At 35.5% G+C, this 16,582-nt stretch overlaps 1 protein-coding gene across 1 annotated transcript; it reads left to right on the top strand.

Annotated features, from left to right (window-relative positions):
* Positions 1 to 2,104: 2,104 nt before the first annotated feature.
* Positions 2,105 to 11,305, top strand: LOC130222118 (gastrula zinc finger protein XlCGF57.1-like). Its single transcript, XM_056454750.1, has 2 exons — positions 2,105 to 2,237; positions 7,378 to 11,305. Exons 1-2 carry the CDS (start codon positions 2,153 to 2,155, stop codon positions 8,505 to 8,507), a joined length of 1,215 nt encoding a protein of 404 aa, XP_056310725.1. The 5' UTR covers positions 2,105 to 2,152; the 3' UTR covers positions 8,508 to 11,305.
* The last annotated feature ends 5,277 nt before the right edge of the window (positions 11,306 to 16,582 follow it).

Below are 16,582 nucleotides of genomic sequence, written 5' to 3'. Positions count from 1 at the left end.
TATTTTATTGTTAATTAGTTCATGTTTTTTATGTCACAACACTCATACACTGCAGGAGTAGATGCAATATGAGTCGTGGACAATACAAACCTTTTGGCAATATCTGTCTCAGTCTATATTTAGGATATCCTTTTAACGTCCTTATAATGGAGCTCATTGACTGAAATAAAACTACAGCCCTAGGTATTTGTACAATTATGTGAACATCTGTAATCTAATTATTTACCTTATTCTGAAGAAGAAAAAAAAAACAGTATTAAGGTGTTTAACTTGAGTTGTCTCCAATATTCCCTTCACTCCTCTAATACAGTGTACAATTTTAAGATTTACATTCATTAGCAAATTTAGTTTAATTTGAAGGACAATAATAGTTAATTCTACCATTAATTTGCATATTGATAAAACCTAATTGATAACAGAAGAGACGGCATGGTGGCTCAGTGGTTTGCAGTATTAGTGAAAACACAAGTTGAATTCTTGAACACTTTATAACCCTTTTATATGAACCCTTTAATATTTCTTGTTGTACCTGTTGTTTTTCAAATGTTCTTCTATATTTAGTTCACTGAATAAAGCCTTTGTCCACTCTGTCATGCTAATGTCCACCCTGTCATCTTGTTTTCCAAAGTCATGTTCAACTTTTATGAAAATAAACAAATTATTTATAACCTCAGCAAAACATCTTGTGTGATTTCTTAATTAACCAAAAAGGGCCAGTTAATATTGTCTGAAATCTTGACAAAATATTTTAGATCTTGGGGTTTATTTAGAAAAGTATGTGCACTGATTGCATATTTTATTGGAAAATTTATGTTTTGTCTATTATTTCATTATTATAAATAGATTTTTTCCATGAAGTTAGGTTGGTAAAGGGACACATGACCTTTCTGAAAATATAGATATAATCACACTGCAATGAAAATATACTTATAGAATTTGTTCATGACAGGATTGACTTACTTACAGCCTAAGGTCTAATTAATACAACAACTATGTGGTTAAATAAAAAATCTCAAACTGTTTTTTTTTATTTTTTATTTTAATGTCTCAAAGGCACTTTATAGTGATAAAATGACCCTAAAAACGTTTTTCAAAATTGTCTTAAAAATGTTTACATTAAAGGTTTTGATCAACAACTCTAAATACTGAATATCTGTGTCTGTGTGAGAGATAGCAGATATGTTGTGTAAAGTGGGAAACGAGGGAGAAATGTATCAATAAGTCATAACTGCAAGTGGCAAAAAAGCTAAACAAAAAGGACTTTTATTTTGGCGTGGCGTGTGACGTCATAAGGCTGCGCTGCTCCCGCGATGTGATTCAAGTGGAGAAAGGTTTGTTTTAAAGCTTTTACAGATATAAAGCGATTGATTAAAGTTTCAGGTTTTCCCTCCGGTGCAAAATATGTACCTGTTGTTGACAATATTATTTACCCTTTATAAAACGTAGTACGATTTTACTCACAGTAATCGATGGCTTCTGTTTGAATAAAGTAATAGAAATGTGTATAATAAATGTTTTAATGAAGGTTTAATTCATTAAATAGCATAATGTCAGTTCATTCTATGTATACATCACTGTATATACAAAAATGGAGTACTGGTTTTAATCAGCTCATTTGTGGCTATTGCTTTGTGCTCGGACTTACCTGATTTCTTTATTGAGGTAAAGTTGGTTTTATATTCGCACATTCAGACTTTCTCCTAAACTAACTTAATATAACTTTTTTATATAATTATTTGCTAATTCTAAACAGGGAAATCATCTTATCAAAATACAACATTGTTCACAGTCAAATAAATAGTAATGTTGTTTTCAAGTCCTACTTAGATGAGATTTCAGACTCAAAGTACCATAGTAAACAATACAGGGACCATGTCACAAGTTGTCACTGAACAAATGTGCGAATATAAAACCAACTTTAACTCAATGATTTCTTTCTGATTTCTTGTTTCTTTCATCTTTTTGTTAATTACTCTCATTTAAAGAAACTGTTGAAGCAAGAATTGAAGAGAAGTTATTTTGTTTCTGTTCATTTGTTTTATTTATTTTAAACAGGACATTTTTATTGTTTTGTTCATTTTAAACAGGATAAAGTGTCCAAACACAGAGAAAAACTCCTGCTGAAGCGACTGATCACCACACTGTTATAAAGATGGTGTTTATTAAAGAGGAGAGTGAAGATGTGAAGATTGAAGAAACATTCACAGTCAAACAGGAAGATCTGCAGGAACAAACAGGTTGGTTTTCATTCTCAAAGACCAACTCAGTCATTTGATCCTCATTCAGATATATTTTAATAATAAGAATACTAAATTAAATCCATCTTGCAGCCCTGAGTGTGCTGCCTAGTTCTCTTAAATGCACATAAGCACTCATTGAAAGACAGGAATGAGTTTCTTTCCTTCTACTTGTTCTCATGTCTTTTGTCTTCGTTTTATGTATTATTAGTCTCCCATTTTCTCTACCCTCTTAAGTTTGTTGCTTTTCTTGTTCTCCTACTTTTTGTAAAGCGTCCTTGAGCACTGAGGCTATACAAAATAAATAAAAACAATAGATTAAAACAAGTTTAACTGAGCTGACGATATACAGTATTCTCGTAGAAGATATCTGTTATTACAGTGATCGTGTTGGATTAGTACAAGGGTGTCCAAACTCGGTCCTGGAAGGCCGGTGTCCTGCAGCTTTTAGCTCCAACTTGCCTCAACACACCTGCATGAATGTTTCTAGAAAGCCTAGTAAGAGCTTGATTAGCTAGCCCAGGTGTGTCTGATTGGGGTTGTAACTAATCATTGTAGGACATCGGCCCTCCAGGATCACAATTTGATCACAAATCCCACACGTTGATCACAATTTCTTTTTTTTCATGAACTTCTTTATGGATTAAAACTTGTTTCTAGTAGTTGTTACTAGTTCTCACACATTTTTTTCACCTGCTACTCTGCCAGGAACTTTGCCGCTTGAGAGCAACTATTATAATAATCTAAACATTTGATTAGAGATGGATCGCAAGATGTGCTCAAAAGAGCGGCTACATGTGGTGAAGAACGATGGCAAGGCTAAGTGTAATTATTGTAATAAACTAATAAGTTATAAAAAAGAGTGTCGCGACCAACATGACAAAGCATCTGCGGTTGGGTCACATACTTCACGAATATTGAATTAAAAGAATTGCGTGTTCGGTTCTTTGTGCTTCCCGCGGGTGCAACTAACAACAGTTGTGCATTTTAGTTTAACTTCTTGAGCGTGATGAGCAGTTCGGTCTTAGTTTTTATTTCAATATCTTGAGATGAAACTAAAGTGCGCATTCTCTCCGCCTCCTCATTCATAAACAGCGGAACGCGCTGCTGAAGCATGCAGGAGAGACGGCTTTACACTCCGTCATTCATAATCTTAGCTTTTGTATTGAGTCGAAAGAATATATAAAGTAGAATGTTCTTTTAACAGTCCCGATACGTTTAATCTTTTCCTTTTGCTAAATTTTTGTCATTTCTCTTCTGCAAATTAGATTTTATAAAAATCTGCTTGATTCTTTTTAAACCGAGAGCAGAGCCCGTCAATTGGTGTTTTTCTATAAGATACACCTTTGTGAATGTTTTATTTTATGTGTTTAGTCTTTAATGTGTTTTTAATCATGTTATTTAAAAATAAGCGTGTATATACCTATTAAAACTGAATACAGAGCATGGTCTAATCAGATATAAAGAAAATTAGTTTTCTATTTCATTATTTCATGCATAAAATAGGTTAGTCTTTTTATAAATTCAGTTAATTGATTTGAAACTTTTAATAGCATTTTTTTCTTGTAAATGATAAAAGTTGCATCAGATTGATGAAAACTAACCTGAATACCTGCTTGAACAGGGCCACAATTACTTTTTTTTATATTGAAACAATTGGATAGTGTCTTTCTGTCTACATGACTGGCAAACGTGTCAGAAAAAAAAAAAAAAACTGCTGAATCTCCACGAATATTTTGTTGACTTATAAAATAAATGTCTGTTTTAGTGATGTTAGTAATGCATAAAAAATGCAAAGCAGAATTCTCCTGAGCTCATTAATCCACTGATGACAGCCACTTTGTGTTGGCTTTTGAGCTGGTTAATGAGGTTTGTTGTGTTACCTTGGGAAGTTTGAACTAAACAGGAGGAATGCTACCTGATCAACATTACATTCCTCAAAAAAACACTTGCAATCTAGATGCAGTCACCTCATGCTTGTGTTGCAGTATAATTTGTAAACTCCACGCATTAAAATATTGGCTTGGTGTTTATACTGTAACATTGTGACGATATTTATTTATTGATTGTGGGCCACAAATATCGTTGTCATGATAATAATATTTAGTTCCATTACAATCACATTTTTTAACCGCAAAGCCATGGCACCAAATAATCATGCATTCTAGATTGTTGGTGTTTTCCCTGTTGGGAAGAGGTAAAATGTGTCATTTTTACTGTTGATCATCAGTTGGCAGCATTAACCCTTTAGATAGGCCTGTTCAAAAAAGTTTTTGTCTTTTATACAGAGTTCAGTGGAGTAAAACAGCAGATTATAGTGTGTGTGCATAAATACACTTTGTAGGGGGACCAACAATTTTAACCCAAAAAAGACCAGTCTATCAGATGAAGGAGAGCAGGAGACAGAGATTCAATTAAAAGAAAGTTTTCTGTAGTTAGTTTGCAGTTTCATCAGCAGAGGCCAGCTTTAACACTCGCCAAAAGTTTGTAGACCGCTCTACATACAATCTCAGAACAACAACAATTAGACTCTTACATAATGTCATTAACTGTGTCATACATATAGGTGTTTAACCCCCAGGGTTCGAAGACTGCGTATACGCGTTTTGATGCGTCTTCTCCTCATAACGCCAAAAAGAACTTAAATTACACTTTCAGTTTTGATCGTACAGATAAGTTCAATACATCAATTGAATCTGTTAAGTGTCTAGTTTTTATTGTGTACACTTTCAATGCCAACAAACGTGTGTGCTTTTGCAATATAAGGATAATAAAAAGTGTAGGTATTCTCTCTTTTCTCTCTCTGCAAACTGTTTTTAGAAATGCATCAGTAAAGTGCACTGACACTCCACGAAAACAAAACACCGATAACTGGAAAGGAATATCGGTTTCAGTGTTTCCTCTAGGTTAACAGTTTGGGGAGGGGCATGGCATGGCTGTTCAGACTGACACTGACACAGAAGTCATGGTGTTAATTTGTTTCTTTGGAATGACAGCAGTAAAAAACAACAATTATTTGAACTGTACAAGCGAAACATTTACTTTTTTTCTTCGAAACATATCTTTTTTTTATCTACAAAGTGTGCAGCTTTAGTCACTGTAGTGTATCTTGGGCTTAATTACTTACTAAATAAAGTATACTTTATACTTGACCTTAACTTAAGTATACTTCTTTTTTCTAAGGGTGTATTTACTGACTTACCAAGATCAGTCTTGTACAGCAAGGGGCAGTATTGCTGCTCTGACAGCCAAGTTGGGTCAAAGCTAGGGATGTTCTGATCAGGATTTTTGCAGCTGATATCGAGTACCGATTCCTTGTCATGGTGATCGGCTGATACTGACCACTAATTCTAATGCTTCAAGCTTTATAATGCGTTGAGCACATTTTCCCTCTAATTATGAACCTTAAGAGAAGATCTCGCCTTACCGAAGAGAATAAATGAAAGGTGCTGCATATATTACCTTAAACGCCTCTTTCGGTGTGAACGTGTCATAGCCAAAAGCAGCTTTACAGAAAATAATTCATCCATTCATTTCACTCTGGCTAAGTGCCTTATTTATCAGGGGTTGCCACAGCGTAAAGATCCACCACAGAAAATAATATATACACAGATATAAATTGCAATTTGCAAACACTGCAAATGATAAAAGAAGAATTCAACAAGTCTCAATGAAGAACAAGTTTGGAGCGTATGTTTGATTCATAAGAATTAAAATGCACACCTATAAACCTAATACTTCTTTACTAAAAGGAAAGAGGTCTCTAAACTATAGCAATGAGTGTATTACAAGAATGTATATTATTAAATATTCATGTTATAAAATAAAGTTTTATGTATCTAATATTTCCAGCCAGCTTTTAGTGAACTTGCAATATTGTCAAAAACACAGAACTTTCAGTTGTTATATATGTAAAAAGGGCTAAATACATGCAGGACCATTCAAATATTTTGCTGGTCTCCAACTAATGACAGCAGATCACTCAGAATTAGAGCAGTAATGTTATCGCGAGTGCAAATCCCTCTATTTATTTAACCGAATAAATGTAATGCTTATTTGCTGTGCCTCTCGTGATCTGTTGTCTTGCTCATTCACTCTCGTCGCCATGATTTCCGAGTATTTTAACTTATTTTGGAGGATTATTCCGGTATAAATTTGAGGGGGACTCGCAAAGCTTCCAGGAGAGGTCAGGTTGGATGAGACTCTAGAAGGGGGAGAATGCGTCACAGCAGCTCAAAACACTGGCACGGGTCGCGCCAATAAACTAAACAGAGGTCCCATTGCATCTGTATTTTAGCTGCTGTGACCAAGAGCATTATGCTCCCACACATCATTTACCTTTGTTTGGCTGCTGTAGGCTATGCATAATATACGGAAGTGCATGAATATGACGAAAAGGGAGTAAATTTGCCCAGAGTGTATTAATGTTTTTTTTTTTATTATTTCAAAGCATTTTCCCAGAATATGTCAAAATAAGATGTCCCCATATATCAGTCCGTTTGCTGAAACAGAGAAAGTTTTGGCCAAATTAATCCTCAAAATTACCCCTGAATAGATGAAAATGACCCAACAGCACATAATGGTAAAGGTGCACATTCCAGACTTTATGCAGATGCTGTACAGGTGTGTCTCATGTCTGTGAGGCAAATATTCAGCTGTTTGTTCAGCTGTTACCCCAGAACCTTTTTTCTGATGCATTTACCAGTCAGGCACAGAATGAACAAGTATTCCCTGTCTGCTTTACAAATTTTATAAAAACATTTTGTTGTAATTTTGAATATTTATGAATAAAAATAGGCCATTTACAGCTTTCAAATCTGTGTCTGATCAATATGACCAAAATGACTTTTATGATCAATTATGTAAGAAACTCTGAAAACTGGACTGACACAGTTTCAATTTACTATAACTTCTATGTTAAGCGGCTTTGACACAATTTACATTGTAAAAGCACTAGATAAATAAAGATGAATTGAATTGAATCTGCTTTAATGTGTACACGTTAATGGACCAAGCACAATATGATCTGATTCATTTTACATAGTGTGTGTAGCCAATGTTTCCAGTGTCTTTTCACTTTTCAGCTTTTGATGAGAGTTTTAAGACTTAATGAAAACTATTGTTTATTTATTTATTTCAGACCTAATTGAAGAGAATGAGGGGAGAGAAAAGGAGGAACATCATGTCAAAGTTGAGGACAAAACTCATTTACAGACTGATGGTATTTTGAAAAAGAGAGACAAGAATTGTTTCAACTGCACTCAGTGTGGAAAGAGTTTGGCAAATAAAAGCAAACTTAAGATTCACATGAGGATCCACACTGGAGAGAAACCATTCACATGCACTCAGTGTGGGAAGAGTTTCAGCCAATCATCATCCCTTAATCTACACATGAGGAACCACACTGGAGAGAAACCATTCACATGCACTCAGTGTGGGAAGAGTTTCAGCCACTCATCAAACCTTAATAAACACATGAGTATCCACACTGGAGAGAAACCATTCACATGCACTCAGTGTGGGAAGAGTTTCATCCGCTCATCATCCCTTAATCTCCACATGAGGATTCACACTGGAGAGAAACCATTCACATGCACTCAGTGTGGGAAGAGTTTCATCCGCTCATCATCCCTTAATCACCACATGAGTATCCACACTGGAGGGAAACCATTCACATGCACTCAGTGTGGGAAGAGTTTCAGGATATCATCATCCCTTAATCTACACATGAGTATCCACACTGGAGAGAAACTATTCACATGCACTCAGTGTGGGAAGAGTTTCATCCGCTCATCATCCCTTAATCTCCACATGAGTATCCACACTGGAGAGAAACCATTTACATGCACTCAGTGTGGGAAGAGTTTTAACAGCTCATCAAACCTTAATCAGCACATGAGGATCCACACTGGAGAGAAACTATTCTCATGCACACAGTGTGGGAGGAGTTTCATCCACTCATCACACCTTAATCAACACATGATGATCCACACTGGAGAGAAACCATTCACATGCAACCAGTGTGGGAAGAGTTTCAGCTCATCATCAACGCTTTATAGACACATGAAGATCCACACCAGAGAAAAACCATTCACATGCACTCAGTGTGGGAAGAGTTTCAGCCAATCATCACACCTTAATAAACACACAAAGATCCACACGAGAGAGTATATGTGCTTGGAATGTGAGAAGACTTTTAATACAGCTGCAGAATTGAAACGGCACAAGAGTATTCACACTGGAGAAAAACCAGTGTTCACAGTGCAGTAAGGGGTTTACTCACTTAAGAACCCTGAAAACACATGAGAGGATTCACACTGGAGAGAAACCCTAGACATGATCAGTGTGTACAGAGTTTCACTCATTTGGGGCAGCTTAAGAAACACATAGGATGGTTTCCGGTATGGCGTCGACACATGTAGCAGCATAGAAAGAGCACTCCCATACACACTGGTTTTAATCCTCCTTTTTACATCATATATGATAACCTAAACCATATTTAAATAACATAGAGGGGGACAAAAACAACCACTGAGACCTGAAAAAAATGAGAAATCAACAGATGAAAATTAGAGACGGACGGGATAGCTGATGGCCTGTCAGCTAGCATTGCAGCAATACATACGGACATCAAAGCTTTCTAGATAGATATTAAATGTGATTTAACCGCCTTCCAAGATTCTCTCGCAAAACATGTGAAAATGGAACTAAGTAACTTTAAACAAGAAGTCAATCAAAAACTGGATGGCCTTATTACGGACCTAAATGCTACAGCAGGTCAACAAAGTGGAGAAGCGAGTTAGAGAATTGGAGGAGAACATTGCTGAGATGAAAAATGCTCGATCAAACCATCCAAATTCAAGAAAATTTACAAGAGAAACTGTTAGATCTAGAATCATGTAGAAATAATATTCGGATTTTTGGAATCCCGGAAGGAAGCGAATGGAATAATATCCAAGACTTGGTGGAAGGATTATCAAAATGGAGCTGTCACTCGACAAATTGGACCTTAAAAGCCAAAGGTGTTACCGGGCACTCGGACCAAAACCACCCACTGACACCACCCTAGATCAGTGGTGGTATTCTTCCTGGAATACAAAACAAAGAAACTGGTCCTCCGCATGGAGAAAGAAAGTAATACACTAGAACGAAAAAAGGATTTTTTTTGACCAAGACTGCCCACCTGAGATCCAACAGAAAAGACGGGCTTTTGCTCCGATAAGAAAAATTCTGAAAGAAAAGGGGATTAAGTTCCAAACACCACCGCCAGCGAAACGTAGAATCTTTCTGGAAAACGGCCCGGTCGTGTACAATTCAATGACGGAGGCATCAAGAGATCTGAAAGAAAAAGGACAGATAAACAGCGAAGAAGAAACTATTGTAGGGATCTCTGGGAAAGTGAAACAAAGACCTTGGCAAAAGGAGTGACATGGAAGAAAAGTAAGGAAAAACATCAAGTGAAGATCTGGGAAAAACTATGTGAATTTCAAAGGGACAACACTAGCTCCATTTGAAAGAAGGGTAAAACCTGACAGTTCCTAACAAAGAACTCTGAGAGACTGGTAAAACTTCTTGACTTAATTCACCGATGATGGACATTTAAATCGTTTGAAGGAAGAATGGTATTTAACCGAACTGACCAACAACACAAGATGAATGATTAGAGCACACCAAGACTCGAGTCATTGAGTAACATACTGGTAGGAAGACATGAAGGAATTCTAATTTATACAACTAAAATCCCATGCTATAATTAGAAAGTAGAAATATTTAACTTGAAAACCTAGCCAGAAATACAAGAATATAATAATGCCAGATATGTGTGCTGAATATATTCGTTAACATTTTTTGTGCAATAGGCACAGCAAGGAAGGTGCCCTTTAGAGAAGGAAAGCTTTCCCCTCTCATTAAGAAGTTATTTCAAGACTTCAAGGTTTGGAGACCTTTTTCGTTATGTTACGTTTTTATGTGGTTCAAGATATTCATGTTTGTTTTTTACATTCCGGTCACCGTGATCTTCGCAATAACATCTGATTATAGTATACGCAAAAACAGGAATATAGAGTAATTACTTTGAATAATAATGGGTTACTAAATCCGATTAAAAGAAGCAAACTAGTGGCTAAAATGAAAAGAGAAAAGCAACAGATAATCTTCTGGCAAGAGGAAAATGGGATTCTGGAAAAATGGGATTTAAGGTTTTCTTTTCCTCATATAATAATGGTCGTAAATGAGGAGTAATGACATTAATCTAAAATAAAACCAACTTTCAATTAATTTCTAAGATTAATGAAAGAGAAGAACGATATATCCTAATAAAAGGAACTATCGACCAAATCGAAGGTACTTTAATATATATAAACCACCTGAAAAAGACAAAGCATTTCTCAAAAAAAATATTTACCATTATAGCCAAGGAGGCCTCGGGTACGTTGATCTGTGGGGGAGACTGGAATGTACAACTTCATTATAAATTGGACTCATCTTCTAATAAGTAAATTAGTAAAGAAACTAGACAAATAAGATTCATGATGAAAGAATTAGGCTTAATAGATGTATGGAGAGACATATACCCTTCTAAAAAAGAATATACTTCCACCCACATGTCTCATTCTAGAATTGATTTTTTTTTATGTTTGGGTCAGATCAACATAAAATAAAAGACTGTAAAATAGGAACAAGAGACATCTCAGATCATGCAGGGGTATATTTAACAGTGTACCTGACCTGGACAATAAACCCAAAAAGACATTTTGGCCATTTAACCCTAATCATTTGAATGATTTAACATGTGTAGAATATGTTAAAAAAGAACTATTAGAATATTTAAACATAATGATAATGGAGCGGTGCCAAACAGCATTTCCTATTGTTTACATCTTTGCTACAATACTGTTAAGGCTAGACACTGTCATGATACATTTTAACAAATAAAAACTCACAGGCTACAGCTTCTGCTTGTTGGAGCTACTGCTTCTTTGAGGAGATTTTAACTGAATCTAGCACTAAACTGGGAGAGATTCTGGAAGCTGTGTTTTGTCAAATCATGCTTGCTATGTATTTTATAATTCTCTGGAACATAATTAAAATTGAACTGTAAGCACTTCTGTCTCTGTGTCGTGTCATTTGGAAGCTCAAATACAGAAACAGAAGAAGCTCTGTGGAAATAGCAGTGTTTAAACGGCATTTCAGCTTTCTCTGCTGTAACATTACAGTGCCTCTGGCTACGCCCCTTAGCTGCGCAGTGTGTGCGCGTGGTAAAAGTATGTTTGTGATCTTACTGGCCCGGAAGTATTTTTTGTAGTCCCCAAAATTTGTTTATTGTAGGCTTTGCTAAGCTACTCTGTAAAAACCAAGGTCTCCATTTGCGTTGAACTTTGAGCATTTTACATTCAGAGATGCTGTTTATGTTCACACAGCTACATTACACATTAACTAAAGTTTAAAATATGATATCGTAGTGGACCACCCCTTTAATCCATGAATAACATTACGTTTAGAATCTTAACATGATTAAAATCACAAGCAGATCTGGCCAATTCATTCACAAAGTCTTTGCCACAGAGCCCATTCATAAGAGAGAGGGCGGGACCATCTTAAGATTATTAGAGCTAATTGGATGGTGACGCTTCTCCTTTCAGCTATTGGCTCAAATGAGTGTCAATCAAAAATGCAAGAGACTGGCGGCCATTTTGTTGACCAAAATCTTTAGTGTTATGACTGGAGACGCTGCTCCACTGAACATACTGCAGTGAGTAGTTTGGATAATAGCAGTGCATTCCGTGGATGTTTTTTCAAAAGAAAAAAATAGTTAGTCTTTGTTGGAGTGTAGTTATTTTTGCGGAGCTTCCCTTTGAAGCGTGCTATATATGTTACCACGGGTGCACCTCTAGGAGAGCGGTGAGAGTTCGACTTAATTGAAATGGCTTGGATCATCGGCATCTTGAGAGTTCATGGACAGTGATTGAGTTGTAGAATTGGGTTGAAGACACAGCGAATGTGTTGTGTGTGGCAGTTAGAAGTGGAAGTTTTTGATGTTGTTGAAATTTTTGTTAGAGTTATGGTTGGAGATGTAATTATTGTAGCTGCACAGTGCGTTCTTCAAATTGAAGAAACCTTGGCTCGTTATAGTGGGTTAGGAATCGTCTGATTGGTGGATCATACATAGTTAATGCAGAACCAGCCGTGTTCAATCATAATAATGTGATCCTCTCGAAATTAGTTTTAAGTAAACTTCACAAAGAGAGATATGACTTATTCCTCAGAAATCTGGTCAAAACTGTCTCAGATTTTGTTTGGTCAAGATCATATGATAAACCGTCATTGGCTTTGAGTCATGTGGATCAGCAATCGAAATGGAGTAAGGGATTTGATTAATAAACAAAAGATAAAAGATGCTGAGGATCCATCAATATGAAACGCAGGCAAAACTAACAAAGAGAGACATATTACAGAGTCATGTACTCAAGACAGTGAGACAGAAGACCTACATCTGAGTATGACTAATGATGCTGAATCAGATGACTGTTCAACCTATTATACAGATTTATTATTTTTGTAAACCTTAATACTGGATTTTTGTGTTACTTTTACATTTCATACTTACAAAACAATATAGCCTAAACAAACCCTTACAAAAAATAACTTCAGTAAACGGAAGCAAAACTACAGTATATCAACAGTTTAAAGGAGGATAACTGAAGTAAAATGTGCTACTGCAAAATAATGAATAATAAAATTCAAATAAAATTACAATAAGTTCAACAACAGTACAATTTGCAGTATATTAACGTACAACTTTTCTACATTTGTGCTGATATATAATCTAATATCCCAATTCTGTGGCAATACTGTGCTGCACTTGCTACATTTTTTGTACTTTTATTCAGGGATGTTTTTGGAAACAAGTAATCTAAATAGAATTTAAAAGGTTTGCAAAGATAATTCCGTTTTTATTCATTTTTAAATATGTTTTTGTTGTTGTTTTTTGAGTTCAAAAAACGTCATTTGTTGACTGTAAAAATGTAATGAGATTTAATATTGTGTACATGAGAACAATGGCAAAACAACTGGATTTCTAAATCAGTCTGTAGAGAATGAGAGTCGATTCCTCGACTCTCAATGAACCTAGTCTCGGAATTGACTCCAGGACAGGAATCGACTCCTTGAGTTGAGTCTGTTTTTTTCAAACCCTTTTAAATGAAGCAGTTACATGCTACAGTAATTTATACTACTCTTTCTCGACCACGAAGGAGATCGAAGGCGCTCGCTTTGAATGCGTGCTCACACATTTTACGATTTTGCTTTAGAATTTTGTGACCACGAGGCACTCTGATGCGACCGGTGAATTTGTGCACGCGTTCCCCACAGAAGAGCAATCGCGGCAATGCGCACGTTGTCCTGACAACAAGGATTCACAAACAAACGCAGTTTTTTAACGGTCGTTTACCAGTGTTTTGTCCGTTTTGTCTCCTTATTTCAGCTGAGAAATGAAGATAAAATACGAGTTGGTTGATTATATTAACTGAAAATGCCATTCACATATGAACACTACCGCAGTTAAAATACAAAGACATGGTCAAAGGACAAAAGAGGGCTACGTTTTCTGGAGAAGCGGGACCATTTTGACCTTATCATCTAATTCTGCGGTAAGTGCACATTAATATACTGTCCTCACAACTTTATAATTTAGGATGTGTAAAGAAACTTAACGTAACCTCAACAGTTGGTTCTGCAAGTACAAAAAACTGAATATGTTCAGAATATTTGACCAAGCAGTGATACCAGTCAAACGCTCGCCAAAAGATATCCCAGCTCATTCACTTGCTTAAAACACTGCAAATGATGTAATTGATGCAACTAGTGATGTATTAATCTGTATTAATCCAAATTTCTCTTTAAACACATTAACTAAAATTTAATTGAACAGGATTTTATAAACAAGATCTACATGCCTATTGTGCTTGGTTTTAAATTTAAATGTAGATAATGGAATAGATAAAATAATAGATTTTAAGGTAAGTTAAACAGAAGCTACTTGTTTAATTTATGTATTTCATTGCAAAAGTTCTTTATAACAGTACTATAGATCTGTCATTATTTTAAAGGCTTGTCCATCGTTTCCAGGAACATTGGTTCATCTTTTATTCATCTTTTTCTTGAGATACACTAGCATTCAAAAGTTTTAGAATGGTAAGATTATTTAAACAACATTGAAAGATGTGAGGCTGCATTTATTTTCTTTAAAATAGTTGTAGGCCTTATAGGTACTTAGTTTTATAGCAGTTACAATCTGTGACTTCATGTCACATCTTTTTGGAAATATGGGTGATTCAAAAAGAATACCACAAGAAACATGATGACAACAGCGATACTAGTGACCAAATAAGTAAACAAATGAAACTTCAGAGCTTCCTTAAATCGACGACAGAAAGAGCTTAGCTGAGTTCTCAATTTTTAACATTGTGGGATTCCTTTTGAATCACCCTGAATACAGTTTTTCTGTTCTTTACATCTGTTGTTTCCTAATAGGTAATCGATTACGTCACTTTGGGAGGGGGAGTGAAAATGGGCAGTCACTCAGTGTCTGAAAAGAGAAAATACACCCAATACAGAGGCTAGTAAGGAGCACTTCCAGTGCACAAAGTTAATGTCTTAACAGGTAACTTTTGAAGCATTTTCTATCTCTAATGTACACGCCTCCTTTACTCAAGTAGAAGTACCAACACAATCTCACGGCAATTCGTAACTTTTTTTTGTGGCTAATTCATACAATTTAGTACGATTTCCTCATCCTCCAATGACGGTTGGGTTTAGACACTAAACTGTCAAAACGTAAAATACTTACATTTTCTCGTGAGATCAGGCTGGAAGTACCGATACTCGTGTTTAAAATGACTCTGGTAAAAGTTGAAGTACTGACTACACTTTAGTACTCAAGTAAAAGTAAAGAAGTACAGCCTGAAATATGTACTTAAGTAAAAAGTATTCATTAATACAGCGGTTCTCAAACTAGGGGGGGGGGGGGGTCGCAGAATAATTTCAAGGGGTTGCGAGAGTGATTTAAAAATTGTGTAAATATCAGTGGTTATAATATTTATTTTCCAGTATTACAAGTGAAAGCTTATATTTTCAGATTTCAGAAGTTAGAATAAAAAAAAAGTGAATGGAACATCATACCTGTGCAGCGAATAACTATATGGATTATAATTTTAATATAATAATAAAAATTTTTTTTTAAATATGGCTCCTGTGCTTTTATAGAATAGGAGTTGCTAAACATATTCAAGGATGTGCACAGATGTGTAGCATTTTGATTGCATGTAGTGGGGCGCTCTGGTCCAATATACCAGGACCGTTTTTTTCCCAGTCTAGCCCTGCATGTATGCAAGTTATTATATTTAATTTTGCTAATATGGGGGAGTAATGTTAGGCTAGCTGTTTGTGAGTTAAATTCATCTGAAATGGAATAGCCAGCTCATATACTGTCTTCAGAAAAATGTTTTTTTTAGATCGGTTGCTGATGTTAATGTGCAGGTATGATAATGGATATTTTTAATTAAGATAAATGTGTCTCTAACTGGATCAGATGTTACCAGATTGTAATATTTTTACACAGGGTCAATTAAACATGAAAAGAAAGGGCGAGATATCAGACTTATTTATAAAGAAGCACAAACAGGCAGATCAGGTTCAAACATACCCTACACCTTTCATTGGATCCCACAGCAGTTGAATTATATGTTGGTAATGAAATTGATTTGGGTTTACTAAACACTTTCATTTTGTTTGTGTGTGTGCATGGCAACCTCCTGACCACCAACTGTGAAAAAATTCTAGCTCTGCCACTGCACACAGGAATACAAGACACAAGAAATTATGGAGTCAGTGGGATTTTGTAGATTATATTTATGGTTGGTTGTCTCTCCCTTGTGTTTGTAAGTTACTACAGACTTGAAGAAAATACATTTTAAAGGAATATGACTGACCAGACTTGATGACTTTATTATGACCAACAAAAACACACACACTGCACTTCTGAGGGAATATAGTGATGCTCAACGCATCACAAAAAGAAAGGTAAAACAGTCTACATTATATTGTATTTAAACATGTAAACTTGTTAAGTGTTATGCTTCAAAATATGTTAGTGTGTAACTTTTTTTATTGTGAAACCACACTATCATAAATATTTTGTGTAAATAATGGGAATATTGTCTTCAACTTCTCTGGAATTCTATAACAATTATACAAATATTAGAAAATAGGCACTTTTACACAAATTAGTATTTAATATTATAGGAACACCGTATCCTGAAGGAGAAGTGGAGGCAGCACAAGCAAAA

This window comes from Danio aesculapii, chromosome 4, assembly GCF_903798145.1.
Source record: "Danio aesculapii chromosome 4, fDanAes4.1, whole genome shotgun sequence".
NCBI lineage: Eukaryota > Metazoa > Chordata > Actinopteri > Cypriniformes > Danionidae > Danio > Danio aesculapii.
Note: the sequence above shows the minus strand (reverse complement) of the source record. Positions and strands in the feature narration are given on the sequence as shown.

Coding starts and splice junctions, on each gene's coding strand:
- LOC130222118 (XM_056454750.1), top strand. CDS start 2,153: ATGGTGTTTATTAAAGAGGAGAGTGAAGATGTGAAGATTGAAGAAACA. Junction 2,238..7,377: donor AGATCTGCAGGAACAAACAG/GTTGGTTTTCAT, acceptor TATTTATTTCAG/ACCTAATTGAAGAGAATGAG.